Raw genomic sequence first — 23,053 nt, 5'->3', positions numbered from 1 at the left:
TCTGCGTGACATTTCAAGATAATTCTTTGTTTCTGATTATTAGATTCCTCATTCTTGTCATGTATGCATGTATATTAAGTAGACATCTTGCATAAGTTTGTAAAAATGCAAAATGTGAATTTGAAGAGTTCCCCCCCTTATAATTTTAGTTCATTTTTATTACAGGTCTCCAGTCTTTTTTTTTTATCTGATTTTATAATTTTTTTCAGGTATTTCACGTGCAGTGTATACACTTGTGTGGCGTGGGATAAAAGGACCTCTTCGATGGGAATCAGCAGTCCTCGCATTGGGTGAATTAGCAGTAAGTAACCACCTCATTAATACAAATCTAAATTGGCATGTACAGGGAGACTCATAGAAAAAAAAAGTCATGCTGCTTTCAAATTTGAATTCTGATTTTCTTCTTTCGTAGAGAAAATTCTGCTCTAGCGTTCCTTGAAGCCAAGAGACTGATGAACTCTAAGTATAAATGGTTCGAAGATTGTAAAATAAGACATCAACATTTTTGTTGTCGTGTTTAGGTAATATTATCTGTACAAATAGTTGAACATAAATTCTGAGCTTTCATGGACTGATCTCTAGTTGGTTAGAGGATATACCTAACAGCAAATGTAGAATTTGAGTTGCTATTGCATTACGACAGTCTTAATTTCAGCCTAAATTACCCATATTGGAATTTTTTTGCCTACTTTGAATACAAATATGTTTGTCCGTGTGGACTTAACTCATCCCCCCCCCCCTGCTTTTTCACCTCATTAAGATAAAAAATTTAATGAAATGAATAGTAAAAATTCAAAAAATAATTCTTGACAGAGATGGGGAAAATTTGCCTAGGAAGTTTTGTGCATCTACTATTTATTATCCCCTCACCCCAAGGAAAGTTAATGAACTGGATAATGTGACTTGGCTGCTTGTTTCATACCTTGAAAATTGGTTCACTTGACATGGATTTGAGCCACGTATCATGTAATGCAAACAACACACTAAAGAATTTGGAACTTTTGTTTGGAAACAACCATCATATTAAGCAGTAAAGTATACAGTAAAACCCTGATTTTACATTTTTCAGGGAACCAAGGTGGAAGAACTTAAAATGTGAGATAATGTAAAGTCTGGGAAAAATTTATGATATTTTGCTCAGCTGGGACCATGAAGAATGAATGTATAATGTGGGAAAATATAAAATTGGGGTTCCACTGTAATTGCCTAATTTATAAAATATATATTTACACATTTAATGCTAGTTTATGTGTGTGTGTGTTTTGTGGTTAATAATAATTTGTGGCAATGAAGCAAGTTCAACCAAGCTGGACTGCGAATTAAATTGCAATAAACGTTTTTTTTAGGTAAAGTAATAAAGATGAAGGAAATATCATCAACAGTAAAATTTAAAATTGTGTTTGTGAAATGTTAAATTAGTTATTAGCAAAGGAAAATTTACTTAATTGTTTTCTTCTTTTGCAGAGTTTTCATCATGAAATGCCATCAATCATTGTTGATGTCATAGGCATTATTGATACAGAGACATCATGTATGGACAACCCTGATGAGAGGAAGAAATTTTGTTCCATTGTCAAAGAATCAGAAAAGGTGAGAATTTTCTCTGTTACTCCTTTTTTAAAGCCTCTCGTGATTGGTAACATTTTTGTCAGATTCTAACTTCACCTCACTTGTACACTTCTGTTCACATAACGTGGCACACTGTATATGGTTGAACAGTGTAAGAATGTGCTATTTTATCTGAATAGGAGTGTACCTGCTGATATACCCTTGTGTTTGCTCTCTATGTTTAGTTGTTTTATCTATTTCATGTCATTGCCACCTATCCCTATTGTCATAATTTATCTACAAGGGTTGGATAAAAAGTAATGGCAACACTGGTATAATTGGTACTTGACTGTATTGGCAGAGGAGCCCATGTTACATTCCTTGAAAGTAATCGCCCCTCATCTCTACGACCTTCTGTCACATGTATGGAAGGCGTCGTATACCGTCAGCGCGTCCATCTCTGTCGATGTCCCGCAGTGACTGCCCTATAGCACGTATGATGGTTTCGCGCGTGTCGTAGTGCTTCCCGCCCAGTGGTTCCTTCATTTTGACAAAACGGTCGTAATCACATGGTCTCATACCGGTGAATACGGCGGTTGTTCCAGTACCTCCAACTACCAGGTATGCATTGTTCGCAGTGTGACACCTTGCATTGTCAAGCAGGATGATGGGACACCGTGCCGTCGCTTCCTTCTTAATGTGAGACGAAGGTGGTGTTGAAAGAAGGTGCAGAAGTAGGCTGCGTTGACCGTCTGCCTGAGAGACGTTGTTCTTCTTGCCTAAACATATTGTTAGGGTGCTTGCACTCTCGTCCTCTGCTTCAAAGCACTGCTGTTATTGACTGAATAACATACAATCGCTCCACTCACTATACTTCCTCGTCTGACATTCCTTTATCAGCCACGAAACGCTTGTGGCTCTGTGACTCACCCCTTTCACGGGACAGCAGTGTTGCCATTGCTTTTTATCCAACCCTTGTAGAAGAGTAGATACAAATGTTTGACAAGGAACAACTAACAAACTCTAGGATTCATGGTAGGTGTGGTTAATTGTAAGATTTTTTTTCTCTACTTGACCTTGTGGCATGTGTATTCCATGCATTTGCTCATTTGACAGAATAGCCAAGATGAGTGTTAATTTTTGCTATATTTACTTTGCTTTTTGTGCCACTTTTGGCTAATTTGCGAAGATTGGGTTGAGTGATGATATGATGAAATTGATGAACGGACCCGCACAAACATCTATGCCCCGGTCAGGATTCGAACCCGGGATCCCTGGCATCGTAGCTCAATGTGTTAACCACTCTGAAATGGGGGCCGGCATTGTATTGAAATTGTTTTAGGTTTGCAACACTGATCAAATTGTAACTCAGAGTGAATGTAAATGTTGCCTTGTTGATCTCAATACCTGTCACTTACTGAATATTTACTGGAAAATAAAGAGAAACTGAACTTGCCAATATTTTCAGACACGTTTGGAATTTTTTGGGGATGGCAACATTGTCACTTGAAGAAAATTACATTATGTTGTAAACCAGAGGCCTCCAAACTCGCTGAGCCATTGAGCTACTTCCCACATTTGAAAATACATTATGAGTTACTAATTGTTAGAGGCATGCATATTTCGTTTTTGATGAAAACACGAAATGTGAACTAACACATTCTAATGTTAATTTTTCATGTTTCTGAAAGGTGTGAGGTGCATTTTCCTACCCTGTTTTGTCACGAAATGATGCGAAATGAACTGCAAAATGCGAAATAGACTCTTAAACACGAAATTTACCGTTTATGTACCGACGAGACACTTTCTGAAGTCTGAAGTATCCTGTGAGTTATGCAATTCACGGAAAAGTGATTAATTCTGCTGTAAATATTTGAGAAGCAAAAATGGACCCCTTTATACAGGAATAAATTTAATATTCTGGTAATGATTTAATGTGTTATTAGAAGGGATATGTTTATTTTGTGTAATAGTGCAGTTTTTAAATCAAATTTGGGATAATATTCAAATTTTTTAAACCAAAATGTCATTTTATATGGCACCTTTTTCACCGCTATAACAGCGAAATTTAATTTTATTTACCGCTTTTGAACCTGAAATTGACTATGTTTTTGTTCCGAAATTTTGCTTTTTTATTTACCAAAAATATGTGCCTCTACTAATTGTGGATTGAATTTTTTACCTTTGTTTGTTTATAAAATCTTTGATATGTAATATTTTTTTACAGCACTAAGACGGCAGGTGCCTTGGGATTGAATCCAGGCATGAGCGTGTATTTTCTTTTTGAGTGTCATCATATCACTCATTCTCATCGTCATCATGTGGCAGAAAAGAGACACTAAATAACTAAAGTCAAATCAAATCACATCAAATTATTATTTATAATTTCTCTGCAACATACAGAAGCTGTTATTTCTGAAAGAGATATCAAAACATGTACTTTTCTTACAAACAGTAAAATTTAAAACTTACCCCTAATGATTATCATGTGCTTCTTACCATGTTAAAAGATGACACTCATTTTCATCAACAATATTTGTTAGGTTTGGTGAATAGGAAATGAAACGTAGGAGTACTCACGGAGAGATTGGCATTAATGCTGATGACTTCGGAAGGGAAAAACCACAAAAAAATATATGGACCAAAATATGATGGTGAAGGATGGAGAATACTTTATAATCATGAATTGAAGAAATTTTATAAATTTCCTGATATTACAGCTGAAATCAAGGCAAGGAGATTGATCTGGCAGGATATCTTATTAGAATGAATGATAACAGAGTAGCAAAGAAAGTATTCTTTGTAAAACCTGAAGGCAGACGATGAAGAGGGTGACCCAGGATGCGATGGGTAGATGATGTGGAGAGAGACATCAGAAGATGGAGACAAAAGGCGCAAAATAGACAAGAATGGAACGGCATTGTTGAGAAGGCTAAGGGTATACTTCAAGGGCGTAATGCCAAAGGAAGAAGAAGAAGAAAGGTGAATAGGATGACAGATATTGGAACAAGTTGTACAGATGTTTATCGTCAAAAGCAGATCTTTCTGCCACTCGAATATTGCCACCCTTATCTGCAGTCTATTGTAGCCAAACCCCTCACGAGCTGCTGGAAACGACCTCCGAGCTACTGGTAGCTTGCGATCGACGGTTTGGAGATCACTGTTGTAAACTGTAGTATTTTGTATGTGTACATGGAATTTATGGTTGATTGAGTATATAGTAGGGATGGGACCAATTAATCGGTACTCTATCGGTATCAGCCGATCTAGGCATATTGGTGTATCGGCAAAATTACAGATTATTTTACCGATCCGATATATTGATAAATATCTGATAATTTAGTGCATAATTCTGCCATTTGTTGTAATTTTTATGAATAATTGCCATGCCCTTCTTTCTAAAAAAAAGTAAATGTCTAAATATGCAACTCCTTTTGCACTGCAGTCACCTTGAAACACACATTTATTAAGGAGGGCAATGAACCTTTCAGGTTCTTCAAGGACCATTCCTAATTTTATATCGGATCAGTAGAATATCGGTTATCGGTATCGGTAAATTTTATATGGGTACTTTATCGGTATCGGCCAACATTTCATATCGGCCCATCCATAGTATATAGTAACAGAGAAATTAATTTTCAGAAAAGTGTCTGCGATACTTCCATTTCTGTGCATATGCACCAGAAGGGTTAAACCGAATGAGAGGAAAGAGTGATCTTCCCTCTTCTTCACATGCTCTTTGATCTGGCAAATGATGGGAATGTAATATTTTTCTTCTTTTGTTAGCCAGTTTATGAGAAACAAGAAGCATGATGCCAACAGTTGACATCGAGTTTCGATTGATATGATTGTGACAGTAAAATCATTCAATTCGATGTTTGCAACTAATCTTTCCTTTTCATTTTCAGTATCTTTCAGGAAATCTGTTGAAAGAGAGACTGGAAATAGACACACTGCAAGATGTGGGAACCTTGAAGAATAGAAATTTCTACACAAAATTTATCAAAGTGAAAACAAAGTTATAGTAAGTTACCATTAGCATTACCTTTAATTCTGCGGAATGTGTGGGACGTTACCCCCACACCCCCTATACGCCTTCATGGCGTGGTGCTATGCACAGGGGAACACTTTACTTTACTTTACTTTTATTACAATCGTCTGCTGTGGTTTTTTTTAATTTATAGAAAATTTGTTTACAATTTTGCGGTGGAAAATCATCACACTATATACAAAAATTAACCAAATATTATAACTGTACATTCTGAATTATTTTTTGTTTGAAATGCTTTGTATAATTTGATGTGACAGCATGATGTATTGGTCAACTCATATTCTCACTATCAATTGTTCCAGGATTGAGTCCTTGTCTAGGCATGGGTTTTTCTGTCCCTTCATTCATTTCATATAATCTTCATTCAAACTCATCCTCACGAGTACCAAATTTAGTAGAAAAAGTTTGTAAATTTTGAAGAAAATACTTATTTCATATATTTAACTGTATGTAAAAAAAATTTCCTTTACTGCAAACAGTGAAGCTGTGAAACATTGTTAATCGACTTCATTGGATTTTTGTTCCTCTTTACATTGTTGTGATTTACATTATGCAACATTAAGTGTAAACCAGCCAAATTCCATGGCAGAGTTGTTAGCACAGCATGCTATGGATCCCTGCCTGTAGATGGGTCTTCTTTGTGAATGTGTCTTCATCATTTTCTTAATTTATATCGTAATTCATCCATCATCATCGTGATTAGCCAAGAGTGGCATAAAAGTGATGCTAAATTAACAAAAGTCAATTAATCAATTACGTGTAAACCATACTTTACCTCATTTCAACTTGCTGAAGAGAAATATTCATGAAAAATTATGCTCCTATTTGGAGTGTGTTGTATAATTTGCTTTTATGTCATGTGCCATTTCTCGTGCATGCTTTATGTAATACAATTAGGGATGGGACCGATTAATCGGTACTCTATCGGTATCGGCCAATATAGGCATATCGGTTTATCGGTAAAGTTGCCGATTATTTTACCGATCCGATATATCGATAAATATCTTATAATTTAGTGCAAAATTTTGCCATTTTGTAATTTTTATGGATAATCTCCATGCCCTACTTTCTGAAAAAGTAAATGTCTAAATATTCAACTTCTTTTGCATTTCAATCAGCTCGAAACACACATTTATTACGGAGATCAATGAAAATTTCAGGGTCTTCAAGGACCATTTCTAATTTTATATCGTATCGGTAAATTTTATATCGGTACTGTATCGGTATCGGCCAAAATTTCATATCGGTCCATCCCTAAATAAAATAATGCTTTGAAAATGATGGAAACTTGTTTGCAGACTGTAACAAAGAAAGGGGTAATAGTGAAGCTAACTAGATACTTATTTGAAAAGCATATTAGTGTTTTCCTTTCAATTTACGTTTGTTGCAAGCAAGTGAAAAGGTGTTTACTTGCTTCTAACAACTGTAAATTAAAAGAAAGTTTTTCATTGCATGCAATGCAAGAGGAATGCACTATTTTGCATTAAAAAGCCACTTTTGTGCTTTATATGAATAAGCTATGCTTCTTGTGTGTATATTTGCTTAGATAATCAAGTTTAAAGTCAATTACACATTTTTTTAGGGTACGGGCTTAAAGAGAACTTGATCTTTCAAAGCATATTGTTCTGCTGGAACCAGGGAAGTAAAGAGTATGAATTAGAAAAGTGTAAGATTCTGCAACATAAAATTGGAGCTTCACTGTTTGATTCTTTAAGAGACCTTTGTACACTTTATTAGGAGAACAAACATTTCAGAGTAATTACTACCATTGTTTTTTATATTTCTTTTAGCTATAAACAAAGGAAGTTCAATTTGTTTCGGGAAGAGAGTGAAGGGTATGCAAAGCTCATTACAGAATTAAACCAGGAGATCTCAGGAAGTGTTAGTGCAAAGTATATTTTGGAAGTGATAAAATCGCTCATAGGTAAGTTATGAATTTATGTAACGATATAGCATTACTATAAAAGAAATAGATGCTTCCAAATGTTATATGGAACCAAAAATGTTGAACAGATAGACACACAGTACGCATAGCATAGAGCTGGGTTTAAAATTTTTATGACTGCAGTTGTTAATGATGTCAGCATCACTTGAGTGCCTGTTGCATCATCTAAGCAAAATGGCTGTTAAGAAATCGACGACATGCGGAAGTTTAGAATTACAGATTCGCAACAGGTGGATTTAAATGTCACTCCCTCAGGGAGATTCGAAATTACTTGTATCAAAATGTGCCTCAAAATTGGATTGCTTGTTCAGCAGACCAGAACATGGCAGACTCCTTGGCCACCAAGAAGTCCAGATCTAATATCTTGTGATATTTCAGGGTGGCTACTCACCGGGAATTATTGGCTTCGGGAATTATAAGTGAATTCTGCGTGAATTTTTCTCCTTAGATGTGAAAACTTGCAATTTTTATTAATCGGAATTCCATTAAATTTATACACATTTTAAATGCCCTGAGACAAGTTTTTCACAATCTAGATTTTATTTTTATGGAGGAAAGAAAAGAAAGCTGCGTGGAAAATAAAACAGAATTCTCTCAATCAGTTTACTTTGTTAGTGCCCTTTGCAGCACAATCTATCTGACAGACTGAAGATTATTGCAAGATAAGATATCATGAAGTTCATTAGTTGAATTTGAGTTTGAAACACAATTATCAACTTCTCATTGATTAGTATATCCCACAACATTTGTGACTTGTGTTTGTAGATGCATTTCAAGTCTGAGTATGTGAAAATATCAAATGTACACCCCACACCTTAAATTAAATATTTTATATATATATATACCTAGAGGTACATATTTTTGGTAAATAAAAAAGCAAAATTTCGGTACAAAAACAGACTCGATTTCGGGTTCAAAAGCGGTCAATAAAATAAAATTTCGGTGTTATAGCAGTGAATAATCACATCAAAAGTGCTATATAAAATGACATTTTGGTTTTAAAATTGTGAATGTAATCCTAAATTTGATTTAAAAACCACTTATTACACAAAATAAACTTATCCCTTCTAATAGCACATTTATGTAGTTACCAGAGTATTAAGTTTATTCCTGTGTAAAGCGGTCCATTTTTGCTTCTGAATTATTTACAGCAGAATTAATCAATTTTCCGTGAATTGCATAACTCACAGGATACTTCAGACTTCAGACAGTGTCGCGTCTGTATATAAACGGTAAATTTCGTGTTTAAGAGTATATTTCGCGTTTTGCAGTTCATTTCGCATTATTTCGTGACAAAACTGGGTAGGAAAATGCACCTCACACCTTTCAGAAACATGAAATATGAACATTATAGCATGTTATTTCATATTTCGTGTTTTCGTCAAAAATGAAATTTGCATGCCTCTATATATATACACCGTTTTAATTGTTTCAGTTAGATTTTTGAACACATTGGCATTACACAGACTCTTTAAATATATTTGTGTGGGTGGTGAGATGTGGTAATAAGTAATGTTGAAATAGAGAAAACATCTGCTTGTAGCCTTGAATTCTTGGAAATTTCACCTTGAAAACTGGGAATTATACTTGAATTTTATCATGGTTCTAGAGTAGCCACCCTGCATTTTCTTGTGAAGCTATATCAGAGGTAAAGATTTGTTTCTCCACTTTGTGGAAGTGTAAACTCATCACATCATCTGTTTAATCACCTAATGACAATTGTTTAAGCAAAACCGATGAAATACTGCGTATGAATACAATATTTATTTTACTTGTATTGAAGAAATGTGCATAAGTTACATTTGCGAGTATTGTTGAACATTGTGTATAAAAAACAAAAGATACGTCCCCGTACAATTTGCACCATTCCAGGATGCATACATAGTGGCTTTGAAAGTGATCTGATCAGCACCATGCTCTGGCTGCCTTTATCCCCCAGGGTTGCACAAGGTACCCATTTATTTGAGGCTGGGTAAGCCTCGGGACAAGGCCGGAAAAAATTCAACATTAGATCATCCACCCTGGGAATCAAACCTGGGTCTCCTGCGTGACAGTCAGATGCCCAAAAGATATGTGCTGAAATATAAATACAACAAAATGTAAATGTTCATTGTATATATGATTTATAACATTTAATATGATTGAGAGTAAGGGGTGACCCTTGCTACGGACACTCATATATCTACCTCCCTTCCACGTAGTACACCCTGGACTGAAATTTGCAGACTCGCGGGGCTCTGGCATTTGAACTTGTGGCCAGCATAATCCTCTGTGGGGCTCCAGTTGTGTGCTGTCCTTGTATGTTTGTGATTGTGCTTTCATCTTATTGCCATTCATCCTCATCTTCGCGATAAGCCAAAAGTGGCAGAAAAGTGAAGTAAAATAAATAAACGCAATCAAACATTTAATATGATGGTGCAAGGTTCAGTTAGATATGCATTACTCTACTGATACAGAAGGTTGTTTCATCCTTGTGGTAGCTTTGTCGAATCGCCACCAGAGGCGCTGTATTTGTGGCAGCGTTGTGATCCACATAGCATGGGTGTATTTGACGGGATCCAAGCAGATACTCGAGATTTACTACCGCTCTATCAATGGGAAGGATCATGCAAAGTGACTCTGCTCCTGCAAAGAAAGTTTCCCGAAAGGGTTTATGGTAGTGACAAGTTTCTGTGCAAATGGGAAGCTTCCTATACACCGTGTGTCATCGAATGTGAAGATGAATGCAGCCTACTACATTGAGCATGTATTAGACCCCATCTACATCCAACATGCCCCTGCTTTGTATGGCAATGACATCGACAAAGTGCACATCCACCACGACAAGGCGAGCAGCCATACTGCGAGAAGAACAGTGGCCTACGTGTCCTGTATGGAACAGGAGACTGGTGTGAAGGCTATCCCATTTAGAGGTACCTGTCAAGTCCCCTGATGCAGCCCCCATGGACTTCCGTGTGTTTGGCCTTCTGAAACGGAACATCAAAAAACGTCTCGCAACTATGCTTGGTGGTCTTTGGAAAGTGTGCAAGGATGAGTGGGCAAAACTTGATCAGGCTGTGCTCAATAAATGTCTCTTACAATGGAAGCTCCGTTGTCGTGCTATTGCTCATAGAACATGCTCGCTGGTGGAAACGGGGTTTTACAGCATAGTAAAATGGGACGAATTTCACTACCATAAGGATGAAACAACCTTCTGTAATAGTGAACCATTAAGTGAAAGAAATGTAGTAAAATTTAGATTCAATGGCTGAAATATGATTTTAAAAAATGATTTTTTTTTTTTCAAAAAAAAAAAAAAAAAAAGAATTTTATTTCTTGAAAACCAAGAATTAATGTTTGTAGTATGATATTGTAAGAAATCCCTAATGGTAGAAAATGATGTCCACTCTGGCCTAATCTAAATGCATCCCATTAACCGTGTAAATGTAAATTTATAGTGCTATCTTTAAGTTGAATCAAATACAATGTTTATATTTGTCTTACTGATTCCTAATGCTAACTTTTTGTTTCAGGTTGTTTTAATTTAGATCCCAACCGTGTTCTGGACATAATTTTAGAATCGTTTGAATGTAGACCAGATCATGACCATTTCTTCATCCCATTGTTGCGGTCATACATGTGTGATGCAAAGATTATTTGCGAAGTTCTTGGTTTCAAATTTTGCTTCTATCAGAACAGTGTGGAAGAGCCTACACCTCAATCTTTGTATACAGTCACGGCACTTATGTTACAACATGGTGTTATAAAATTGGATGATATATATTGTTGGGTAAGTTGTTTACTGCATTATATCATTGTTGTTGTAATGTTTTAACAGTGAAACTTCATTTTTACATTCTTGAGTTGGATGTTTTCCTCCTAAATGCATTTTGCCTAATTTTCAAGTGTATGAGCAAGAGATTCACTAATATGTATTGTGTACAGTGAAACCTCGATTTTACGTTTTTCAGGGAACTGAGTTGAAAGAACTTAAAATTCAGGAAAATTGTATAGCATTATGCTCTGTTGTGAGCATGAAGAATGAATGTTTTATGCGGGAAAACCGGGGAACGTAAGATTTGGGTTCCACTGTAATGGTAAAGATATGGTGGAGGGATTGTAGTAAAGGAAATAGCAGGAGATGACGAGGAACAGCAATTCCTTTTGTTTTTCTGGACAGGGTTGGAATTCATTCTAGTATTATTTTGCCAAATTTTGTAATTAATAATTACTTTTAACTATTTTTTTATGAACCGAAGATAAGAAAGGCATACTTAATGATAGGGTATTATAGTTTTACAGATGATAAAGGTCTGTGACACTTTATTTGAACAGAAACATACATTTTCCATTGAAAGATGTGGGAAATTACTAAAACTTGACTAACAAACTAGTACATTTACAGTTGCAGCAACATAAGCCTTCCATCTGTCCTATTCTGTGCAGGATGAACTCAATCCTGACCCCATTGACTTAAGGGGGATTATAGAGAATAGACAAGTTTTGTCATTTTCATTCAGACATTGATGAAATAATGGACTCAGTGTAAAATGAATTGGCCATGGTAACTGTTAGGAAATAGTACAGAGTAGTCCATATGTGCAGAGACATCAATTTAAAACAAATGTGGATGGGGAAACATGAATCTAGAGTCCCAGTACACGATACCTGACCTCCATGTTGGAGTTAGCACAGTGTGCTATGACACCAAGGGTCCAGGGTTCGAATCCCAGCCTGGGCATGGATGTTCTTGTGAGTGTGTGTGCATTCTGTCTCGTCTGGAATTTCAAAACGAGACAGAGACTTGTCCCTCCATCATTTTCATCATATCATCACTCATCCTCATCTTCGTGATTAGCTGCAAGTGGCAGAAAGGTAACGCTAAATAACAAAAATCAATTGAAACCAAACCAATACATGATGCAAGAAAGGGAGGCATGTTGTTAAGATATGCTACCAACATGGTTAGCACTCTGGGATTCAACTTCACTTTTTAAAAATGGAAAGATGGTTATGTGACATCAAAATGGGCTAGAATTTCACAGAAAACATTTCACTTTGAATTGCATTGAATCGAAGCATGAAATTAAACACCATTTATATGTGGATCACAAATGTCCTTTTACATGTTTCTTTGGTTGATGTACTCAATTTTATAATACAATTGAAATCAGCCATTCAAATTTTCATCATGCTTAAATATAAAGAGCAACAGCTCTGGTGTGAAGATTTATTGTGATTTTTATTGATATAGTGCAACTTTGATTTTGAAAATGTATAATCATCGAAAATTTTATGACACATTGAATTATTGGGACTAGTAAGGTAGAATGCATAAAACAGGTAAAAAGTAAGATACAAGACAGGAACATTGGAGTTCCACTGTACTAAAAATGCACACATCTGTTGGACCCTATGGGACTTCTTGGTTTGAGGAGGACAAAGATATAATTAATGTTTGTTAATAGATATACAGTAATCTGATATTGTTTTATTGTAAGATCTATTAGATTACATATTTTTATCTATGCATTTTCTATTTCAGTTGACTCCTGATGACAAGGTGATGCTGAAGGACAGTGAAAAAGATTTGAAAGATGCCAAGGAATATGCTAGAAAATTAAACTTGATCTCAACAAAAGAGAAAGAGGAGCAGCAAGAGGAAAAGGAGAACACTCAGGAACGGGTATTACATTTTATTTTTCCTATTTTTTGCATTGTACAGTTATTGCACAATAATATACTGGGTGATCCATTTGAGATGTCAGAAAAGTAAACCTTTGTACACAAGAGGTTAATGTACGTATCTCTGAGCAGATTGTTGTAATATAAGCAGAAAGGATATAAGTTTCGAATGAGTGAAGGTTTACAAACTTCAGCCACATGGTGGCGCTAATGTGCATTGTAACAGAGGTGGTGATCACATCACAACAGCGCATACAGTATGTTGCATGGTATGCGAAATTTTCTAGTATTACATGCATGCTACTGCCGCCATGCAGCTGAAGTCAGTAACCCTCCACTCATTCGAAGCTTTCATCCTTTCTGCTTGTATTACAACAAGCTGGTCGGAGATACGTAGTTTAACCTCTTGTGTATAAAGGTTTACTTTTCTGACATCTCAAACGGATCACCTGGTATTTCACAGAAACGTCGCAACGTAAAACTTGTGTTTTTATGCTTGTAATGATCATAGACTACAAGAAAAATAATATATTTCACGTCTTAAATGTGACTTCATTATTTATATTTTTCCGATGAAAGCCTTGGGGTGGTTCTGTCCAAAGAGAATTTTTATTCACCATTTGGTTGCCATATTTTTTGCATTGGAGTGCACCGTTGTGCTTTTCAGGTATTAGTTTCACTGAAGTGTTGAATTTTCACCTAAATTCATGAACAAAATGTGTTGCAGAAACCTTTGCGATAATGCAGTGAATCATAAAAGTTCCAAAATTGCTATTCTTAGGAAGTCACAAATCAGTAAATTAAAATTCAGTGGCCAAGTAACCTACTCTATGCTACTTGGATAGTGCTCAGCTACATAATGTGACAATACAAAAATTTGGGTAGTGTTCATACCTGGTTTGCATGTAAGTAAAATTCAATTACTGCTCTCAAGATCTGCGGATGATGCGTAATGCCATTTTTAACCATTACATTAAATAGAAATTAGAAATTTTAGCTTCTGTGTCTACTTTATCTTACCTTTTGCTTTATCCACAGCACTTGTGGGAAATAAAATTTTGTGTGTAACTCTACTCCAGAAATTTATATATATAAAATAAAAGAGTAACAAATTAATTGGTATTGTCCAGTGTAAGCATATCCATAATTTTAACAGCTCTGATATTTCTCGTGATAGCTTATGATGTAGTGCAAAATGCTGCTATTGGGATTGGTGAGAATCTGTGAGACTATCAGTATCGGCCATGGATATTGGTTCAAAATAGGGATGGCTAAATCTGGATATATGGATTTTCAAATTGTCTTTATATCCAAATTGTCCACATTATCCGAATTATCCAGACAGTTTTATTGTTAATCTGTTTTACGGGCTATCCACATTAACTAACTAACTAACTAACTCTCTAGTCTTCTTAAACCCGAAGGTTCATGGCTGCAGCAACACAGGCCTTCCATCTGTCCCTATCTTGAGCAAGATCTATATACTCTTTTCCATCCCTACAGATTTCCTTTAGGTCCATCTCAACGTTGTCCCTCCATCTTCGTCTTGGCCTTCCTACAGGTCTCTTACCATCCGGTTTCCCAACAAGAATCCTGTGAACTCCTCTTTCCTCTCCCATTCGTGCCACATGGCCTGCCCACCTAAGTCTTCTTGATTTAATTATTCTAATAATATCTGGACATGAATACAAATTATGTAGTTCTAAATTATGTAACCTTCTCCACTCACCTGTCTCCTCATCCCTTTTAGGTCCAAAGATTTTCCTAAGGATCTTATTTTCAAATACTCTCAATTTATGTTCCTCTTTCAATGTAAGGGACCAAGTTTCACACCCATACAATACCACAGGCAAAATTACTGTTTTGTTTATTTTAACTTTTAGTTTCTTAGATATTAAACGAGAAGACAAAAGTTTATGAAGAGAGAAGTAGCATGTATTTCCTGAATTAAGCCTACTTTTTATTTCCTCTTTAATATAATTTTCATTTGTTAATATTACTCCTAAGTATTTGAATTTGGAAACTGGTTCAAACGAGTTGTTATCAATAATTAGATTTTGATTATTACCTAACACTTGGTTTCGGCCTGTAAGCATATATTTAGTTTTCTCTTTGTTAACTTCCAAACCTTTCTCTTTAGCAGTTTTAAAAAATATTTTAACATTATTCTTAATTGTATTTACATCATCCCCTAATAAGTCTACATCATCTGCATATGCTAACAACTGAGACACACCATTTAATTTTAGTCCTTCTTTATTTTCCTTTACCTTCCTAACAGCATTTTCTAAGGCAAAATTAAAGAGCAATGGAGATAATGCATCTCCTTGTTTTAACCCAGCATGTTGTTTTAACCCATCATGAATTGTAAATTTGTCAGACACATTAATACCCACACGAATTTTACTTTCTGTTTCACTGGTGCATACTTTTATCATACTAACAAGCTTCTTAGGTATTCCAAACTCGACTAATATATTGTATAATTTATCTCTTTTGACCGAATCATATGCTTTTTTGAAATCAATGAATAGCTGATGGACATTTTGATTATATTCCCACTTTTTTTCAAGTGTGTGTCTGATGTGAAAAATTTGATCTGTTACGTTTAAATCCACATTGATAATCACCTATAATTTCATTAGTGTATGGGGTTAGTCTTGCTAAAAGAATGTTAGATAATATTTTATATGTTGTTGAGAGTAGAGAAATTCCACGGTAACTATTGCAGTTCATATTATCACCTTTTTTAAACACAGGAACAATTATGGATTCTTTCCACTGTTGAGGGATTTCTTCTTTATTCCATATTAAACAAATTAATTTATGAATTTGACATATTAACGAATTTCCACCATATTTAATTAACTCTGCTGTTATTAAATCAATGCCAGGTGCTTTCTTATTCTTTAGCCTTTTAATAGCATCTTTAACTTGTCAAGTTAGGTTCTGGAACTAAAGGTTCCGCTGTGTGTACTTCATTTACTTCTGATTCATCTCCTACATGAACATTTAAAAGGTCATTAAAGTAGTTCTTCCATCTATTTAGAATATCGCTTGGATCAGCTAAAAAATCACCGTCCTTATCTTTTATCAAGTTTACTTTAGGTTGCCACCCCTTTCTAAATTCATTTACACCTTTATATAAATCTCTGATATTTTTGTTTTTGCTGTGTGTTTCAATTTTGTTAATTGTGCTTTTCAAGTAATCTCTTTTTTTACTTCTAAACGTGAGGTTAACTTCTCGCTTTATTCTATTGTAATATGCTATCCACATATTATTTTATTTGTCATTTACATATTTTCACTTTTATTTGCCTTATCAAATCTGTTCTAGCTGGATATTTCGATTATCCCAAGAAAATTTTATATTAGACGAATATCAAAGTTGCATGTTAAGAAAATGAATTATTGACTGCAGTTTACTCGATTTACAATCTTGCTGGTGAAGTTCTGACCATCACACATGTTGTATCTTGTAATCTGTTTCACCAAATTATTAGTTCCTTGTTTTCGATATATAAGTCGAGAGAGAACAGATCCCTGTGAAACACTTGTTTGATTGAGATTTTTTTTCCTTCCATTCCAGTACATTGGAAATCAGAAGTTTGGTTTATGTGAAGCTTTGTTGAGTATAGGAGATTGGAATCATGCACAACAATTGATGAAGCGACTGCCAGACCATTACGCTGTAGATCAGCCTCCAATAGCTAAAGCTTTGTGCAAGTTGTTGCATTCGGTTATTGAACCTTTGTATCAGAAGTAAGTACATAAACTATGTATATATTATTTACATTAATGATACTAGGAGCATTGTTACCAGAAAATATTAGATTGAATTTAATCACTATATCAACTGATTGCACATAATACGAAAGGACACTTGCTGTGTTTACATATCCTGGCAATTATTCAATATGTGCATGTCTATAAATGCTGTGCCCGTTTTGTGTGTTAAATGAGGATTTCATTATTATTTCATGTATTAATAGGTGAACGTTTTAGTTCATAGCTATAGTAGATTGATGTAGATCCAATGGAATACTTATCTTATTAGCATTTATAATAGATTACCTCCAGTTTTTTTTTAATCAATTGCATTATTTACGTATATAAAATAAAGTAAATGCAAAACCCCAACGGACTAGACTGGAGACCCAACAATACAATGAGTAATTTTTGGTAGTATAGGTGTTGGTTGAATTAATTTACGACAAATTGTTAACTTAAAAATTTGTAATGTGGGAGAAGAGCTAAATTCGACAACTGTTTTCAACTGTGTCTTCTCTGGATGCTGAGGTGAAAGGATTTTCATGGACTCGCCTAACACAATGAAGCTAGGCTTCCTTGCATGCCAAATATAAAACATCCGTGCCACACTTCAGTTCATTTCCAATTGCTCGTGAACACTTAAATGTTTTGGGTAAATTGCCATATTCATTTGGAATGTGGTGGTCGTGCAAGGAAGAAATCATGGTTGAAGGAGTTGATCTTGACCTTGTAATATAAGAGAAAGAAAGAAGAACTAGTTTGATTATTGTCACTACATGCAAAGTAGTGGAGAAGCAGCAGTTGTTAGTCTGACATTGTGGAAATAGATGCTTTCCCCTGTTAATAGTCCCTGGAGATGTGGCAAATGAGTCAGTTTAGAAGAAATGTGCCTGCTTTAGGGTGGCACCCTGTACTTTAAAGATCCCATCACAAACCACACAGCAGCAGATGACTTAACCTGGCACCTACAAGCATTAGCACATGGCACCAACTAGGAACACAGCAGACAACGATGAAGTAGTGACGTTCTACCTTCTCCATCCTGGACATTGTAATCTATTTTAATGAAGGCAGTGACCATTGAAATTGATTTCCCAATCAATGAAAACTGCAATTTGAATTTTTTCTTACACAACACACCATTTATGTTTCTGTATGTTTTCCTGTACTACCCATGTAAGATATTTGTAAGCATATATCATAGTGCGATGAAAACTTGGTGTGAGCATTGTTTTTGTATTTATTTTGTTATTTCCAGGCACTGTGGACTTTCATCCAAAGTTTCACGTAAGCGTCCTCAGTCTCTGAACAATCCACTTGCTCCGCAACCAGTACGCACGTTTCCTGAATTTAAAGGAGTGATGCCTATGCTACTAGCATTGGGTCCATCTTTGCATTATGATCCCATCCTTATGTACAAAGTGCTACGAATAGCAAAAGCTGCTCTCTCACAGGTAGGACCACAACATTTAATCCAAGGTTTCTTTTTCAGCTTAATTTGTTGGGTTTGTGGGATGAGGAAGTTTAGTCGAAGTTCTTGTTATCAGCTGATAGGCATTGTGAAAGATTCCATCATTTTGTTGTTTGTTTAACCCTTTCCCTGTGTTCAGCATAATATTACACCCTTGGTCACTATAGCTTATTCTGTGTTGGGCGTAATATTACACCTGCGAACATCTCTGATTGAAGTAACCTGTGTTGAACGGAATAATACGTTTTTTTGTTGGTGAAACATGTTTTGCTATTGAAGAAACAACGACCTTTTTATTTAGTCAGGATTTTCAGTACCGACAAAGAAGAAGAAGTAGTAGTTCAGAGGAAAGTAAACTGTTTTTATGTTATGCTGACAAAGTGCAAATGTGAGTTCGTTTGTGTGCCGCGTTTAGTCAGTTGCTTTATGCACATTTTTTTGGTGTTGCGTTATTTGAACTGTTGGTGATTTATTTTTGGTTTTTGAGTTTGTGAGTTTCTAATAGTATTGTCAAACAGGATTGCAAAATATTTTTCCCCTTATCCCTCATACCTATTGAAGATAATGCAATGAAACTTGGCGGACGCATTACGTATGGACCATAGTATTTTTCAAGGTAGATTATAATCGGGTATCTATATTCAGGGCCGGTCCAGAGTGCTCCAAAGTTACCAAAAGGGATTTTGCGGAGGGAAATTTCCCGAATTATTCCCGATTTCCCTTTCCTCATACTTGATGTACACATATGTGCATGGTGCCATTTGAGAGCCGGTTCTATTCTGAAGAGAAAGACGTATGAACCATGATACTCGGATGAATTGTGATGCAGCAGTAGCTACTTAAAAATATTACTACGCAAACTCAGAAAAAAAAATACACCGAACGGGAAACCATTTTGTCAGAAAATTTCACAGGGAAGGGGTTAATGGTTAAGTATTCTGTATATTCTTACCAAATGTACCGATTTTCTTCCCTCAGACAGAGTTTTAACCTCCCGAACTTGGGAAATGATGAGTGTTATAGCAAATGTTTTTAGCTTTTTACGAAGAGCAGGTCTCTTCCACTCTGTCTTTGAGTAAGTTTTGTTAACCTTTTTAATGTGTTGTGTTTGTCCTGTGCAAGTCCCTGTACAACCTTGTACTTTAAGGGCTCTTTACACCACTTTTTTTTTAACCCTAAGTTAATGATTTTAGATAAGAATTTTTCCTCATATACTTACAAGGGTGCAAAATGGCCATAAGTTCTGATGCACCCAAAAATTTCAACTCACTCACCCACTGACCTTGTACAGTCATGAGCAAGAGTTTGTTTTAATGTGGTAAAGGAAATCAATTATGTCCATTCTCCTCATTGAATTGTTATTAAGCATGCAAGCACACCCACTCAAATATACATGTTGTCCACTAACTGTGTAATCAAAAGTTCAAATACGATAAATTTTGAAGTTCTAATTTCATGACCTATGCACAACTTACTTTGGCTTCTGACTGTACATCCTTATTTAACAGTTATTGTGTAATTAACATGAACTTTGCTTTCAATAAATGCACAATTTTTGTGCATAAAAGTTCATAAAAATCTGACAAATGCAATTATTTGTGTTTATAGTGCTCATCAGAGCCTCAAGTAGCTGTGGAAGATGTTAATGGTACATTATATTTTGATATTTTAACCTTACTCGACGAAGTCATTTTGCCCTCACTCTCTCACATGGACTGCAACTGTTGCATAGCAGAGGAAGTATGGAATGTTATTAAGAAGTACCCATATCAATGCAGGTTAGTATATGCATATTAGAATAAGTTAAGTTTTAAATACCACAGACTAAAGCCATTAATGTAATGCCTGTTACCTTGAAATTTTAGAATTTCATTATTACATGATTGAGTGAAATGTAGTTTTAATTTCTGCTTGAAAGTGAAAATACCATCTCTCAGAATTAATTAGGTTGATTTTACATCAAAACTAAACTTTTCTCAATCTGAAATCTTGTCAAGTCCATAAAATTTACAAGGAAGTAAGTGAAATCTGGTTTGTCCCAGGGATCTGTGGAACAAGACTGTGCATAACAGTATAGGAAGGGAGAAAGCTGAGTAAAGCAGTGCATGCTCTTGAAAACTGCTGGTAGCCGCAGTCACATTTTCCCCTCCATGCACTCACTTTCCCTCTTATGCGTTCATTAGTGAAGCCCTCTTGAGGCACCACTTGCACAAGGACTTGTTTTCATTTGCTTGTTTCACAGATTTGTAGAGGAATCTGTACTTTTAATAAATATGCAGTTAAGGAATTACTGTGAAATTATGTTATTTGCAGTGTAATCCTAATCACGATTATGACGTTCGTGGATTTTACATTTTTCTACATGGAAGTTTCGTTGTATATAGTCGAATTACGATAATTCTTTTTTCTAAATTATTGATAGTATTTGTTCAGATACATTACCTTTAGATCTGTTGATATGGACGATGATTTTAGTTCGCCATTTTTTTTTTGCATTGAATTACAGTTGAAAATTACACTAAGTTGTGTAATATTTTTGCATACTTTGTTTTCAATGTATTTCCGTTATTTCTTTTTGCAGGTATTGCCTGTATAGTAGATGGAAAAACGAGACATACCAACACCATCCAAAATTACTGAGGAAACGAGGAGAAGCATTGAAAAAGATTAAGTTCATCATGAAGAGAGTTAGTAAAGAAAACATTAAGCCAATTGGTAGACTAATAGGAAAGTTAACCCACAGTTGCCCAGGTTTCCTGTTTGACTATGTAAGTGTACCCTTTATTATTGTGAAAGAAAGATAATAATTAACTGGTGAATTAGTTATGGCTGGAAAGCTTCAATACCCTGACTCTTTATGTTCCATTTAATGTTGTATCACATAATGGAATATATTGCGAGACTTGAAGATTTTGTTTTGTTATGGTTTATTTATGAAGGGAATTCTTAACCACGGTGTCTAGCAGTCTGGAAAGCATGGAAATTCTGTGTAAATCAGTAGATTTACTTCTTTTTTGGAAATGTCAGGAAAATTTGTGTTTTTTGGAAAAGTCATCATTTTTGTAGTAGTGCACTAAAAGTATGTTTGAACGAAGAAAGAAAAGGACAAGCAAAAAATTTTAAATTTGTTGTAGATACTATACTTTAGTTTGGTGAACTGAGTATTATTATTCATAATTGGGAAAAAAGAGATGCGGTAGTATATAAATACAGAGAAACTAGTAATGAAAGTAGAAATTATGTAGCAAATACTCTAGTAAAAGGGCTTACGTTTTGAGCTGTTTTTATGTAGAAATGTACTACAGTAAGTGGCTATTGGCATTTACCACTGTTTTGGGTGTGTGCTTGATATTAGGGTTAAAAAACCTGGAAATGTCTGATAATTTTGTTTTTACAAAATTAATGTACTTCCTATTGTGTCTTATTTTTGTTGACGTTAACTCACTTGTGACAGGGATCCATGTTAGAATTGATAAAATATAGTTATATGATGACTCACACACAGATAGGCAAACATTAGAAGCACTGGGTATACTCTTTCATGTGTACACTAACAATATATAATATATTTTTTTCAGGTTCTTTCACAAATCCAAATATACGACAATCTCATCAACCCTGTTGTTGACTCTTTGAAGTATCTGACGAGCCTCTCGTATGATGTACTAGGTTTCTGCCTAGTGGAATCTTTGGCTCAAGCAGACCAAGCCCGTTTAAAGCACGACAGTACAACTTTGTCCATGTGGCTACAGTGCTTAGCAAGTTTTTGTGGTGCTATATTCAAGAAATATAACATTGAACTTACCGGCTTGCTACAGTATGTTGCAAACCAGTTAAAAGCTCAGAAGAGGTAAGTCCTTTCCCATGTGCTTGCCGTTAGGATTGAAGTTTTGATATCTTTAAGGACCTTGTCTGGTTGATGTCATCATTATCACCTTGGCCTTTACATTATACCAGCAAAGTCGTTTCTTCAAAGTCATCTTCTTTCAAATAGGAGCATTCTATGACAAATTGCCTTTAATCTCTAAATGCAATGTGTAACTTTATTTTATCTTGTTTTATCTTGTCTAAAATTGTCATTTGAATGGAAATTCAAGTATGTACATAATTTAGTTAATAGTAGAAGGTATTTTTACATATTGTGTTTATATTTTAACTTTTTGATTTACTTGCCTGTGGAACACCTAGAAACATTTAATTTCACCTTTAACTGTTTCCATTATCTGTGCATAAAGAGGACGTAAAACAAAAATCCAATCAATCAACTGTTTCCATTAGATTTTAAAATTCACAGCAATTAAAGCAAGTAAAGCTCTTAATAAGTAGAGGAAGTGGACAAAAAATTGTTTACCTATAGCATTATAGTACTGGGAAAGTATTCTAAGGATAGTTATGTTTAATCAACAGTGCTTAGTTTCATAATTCACTGCACTGTAAGAAAAAATGTTACTTAACTATTAGTAAAATAAATGTCACAAGTGTAGTCTGTGTGTCCCACCTGTCATAATGGAATGGCCCAAAAACCACTATGATAATCCAGACACTCAGAAATTACATCTGATTACAATTGAACTGCTCAGGAGTAAAACTTGATAACCTACAC

General features: G+C 35.1%; 1 protein-coding gene across 6 annotated transcripts in view; it reads left to right on the top strand.

The window, feature by feature from the left end:
* The window catches only part of tho2 (THO complex subunit 2-like protein), a 128,132-nt gene that overhangs the window by 8,285 nt on the left and 96,794 nt on the right, over positions 1 to 23,053 (top strand). For all 6 annotated transcript variants that reach the window (XR_014442289.1, XM_083129603.1, XM_083129607.1 and 3 more), the window contains exons 3-13: positions 210 to 301; positions 1,465 to 1,590; positions 5,457 to 5,572; positions 7,390 to 7,523; positions 11,057 to 11,313; positions 13,069 to 13,209; positions 16,798 to 16,970; positions 18,238 to 18,433; positions 20,059 to 20,228; positions 21,032 to 21,218; positions 22,029 to 22,300. Coding sequence is in view for 5 of the 6 variants with exons in the window: in XM_083129603.1 (XP_082985729.1) it covers positions 210 to 301; positions 1,465 to 1,590; positions 5,457 to 5,572; positions 7,390 to 7,523; positions 11,057 to 11,313; positions 13,069 to 13,209; positions 16,798 to 16,970; positions 18,238 to 18,433; positions 20,059 to 20,228; positions 21,032 to 21,218; positions 22,029 to 22,300 (1,864 nt within the window). In the remaining variant the exon portion in view is untranslated. The remainder of the gene's footprint in view (positions 1 to 209; positions 302 to 1,464; positions 1,591 to 5,456; positions 5,573 to 7,389; positions 7,524 to 11,056; positions 11,314 to 13,068; positions 13,210 to 16,797; positions 16,971 to 18,237; positions 18,434 to 20,058; positions 20,229 to 21,031; positions 21,219 to 22,028; positions 22,301 to 23,053) is intronic.

Source organism: Lepisma saccharinum, chromosome 10 (assembly GCF_977018435.1).
Source record: "Lepisma saccharinum chromosome 10, izLepSacc3.1, whole genome shotgun sequence".
Classification (NCBI taxonomy): domain Eukaryota; kingdom Metazoa; phylum Arthropoda; class Insecta; order Zygentoma; family Lepismatidae; genus Lepisma; species Lepisma saccharinum.
Note: the sequence above shows the minus strand (reverse complement) of the source record. Positions and strands in the feature narration are given on the sequence as shown.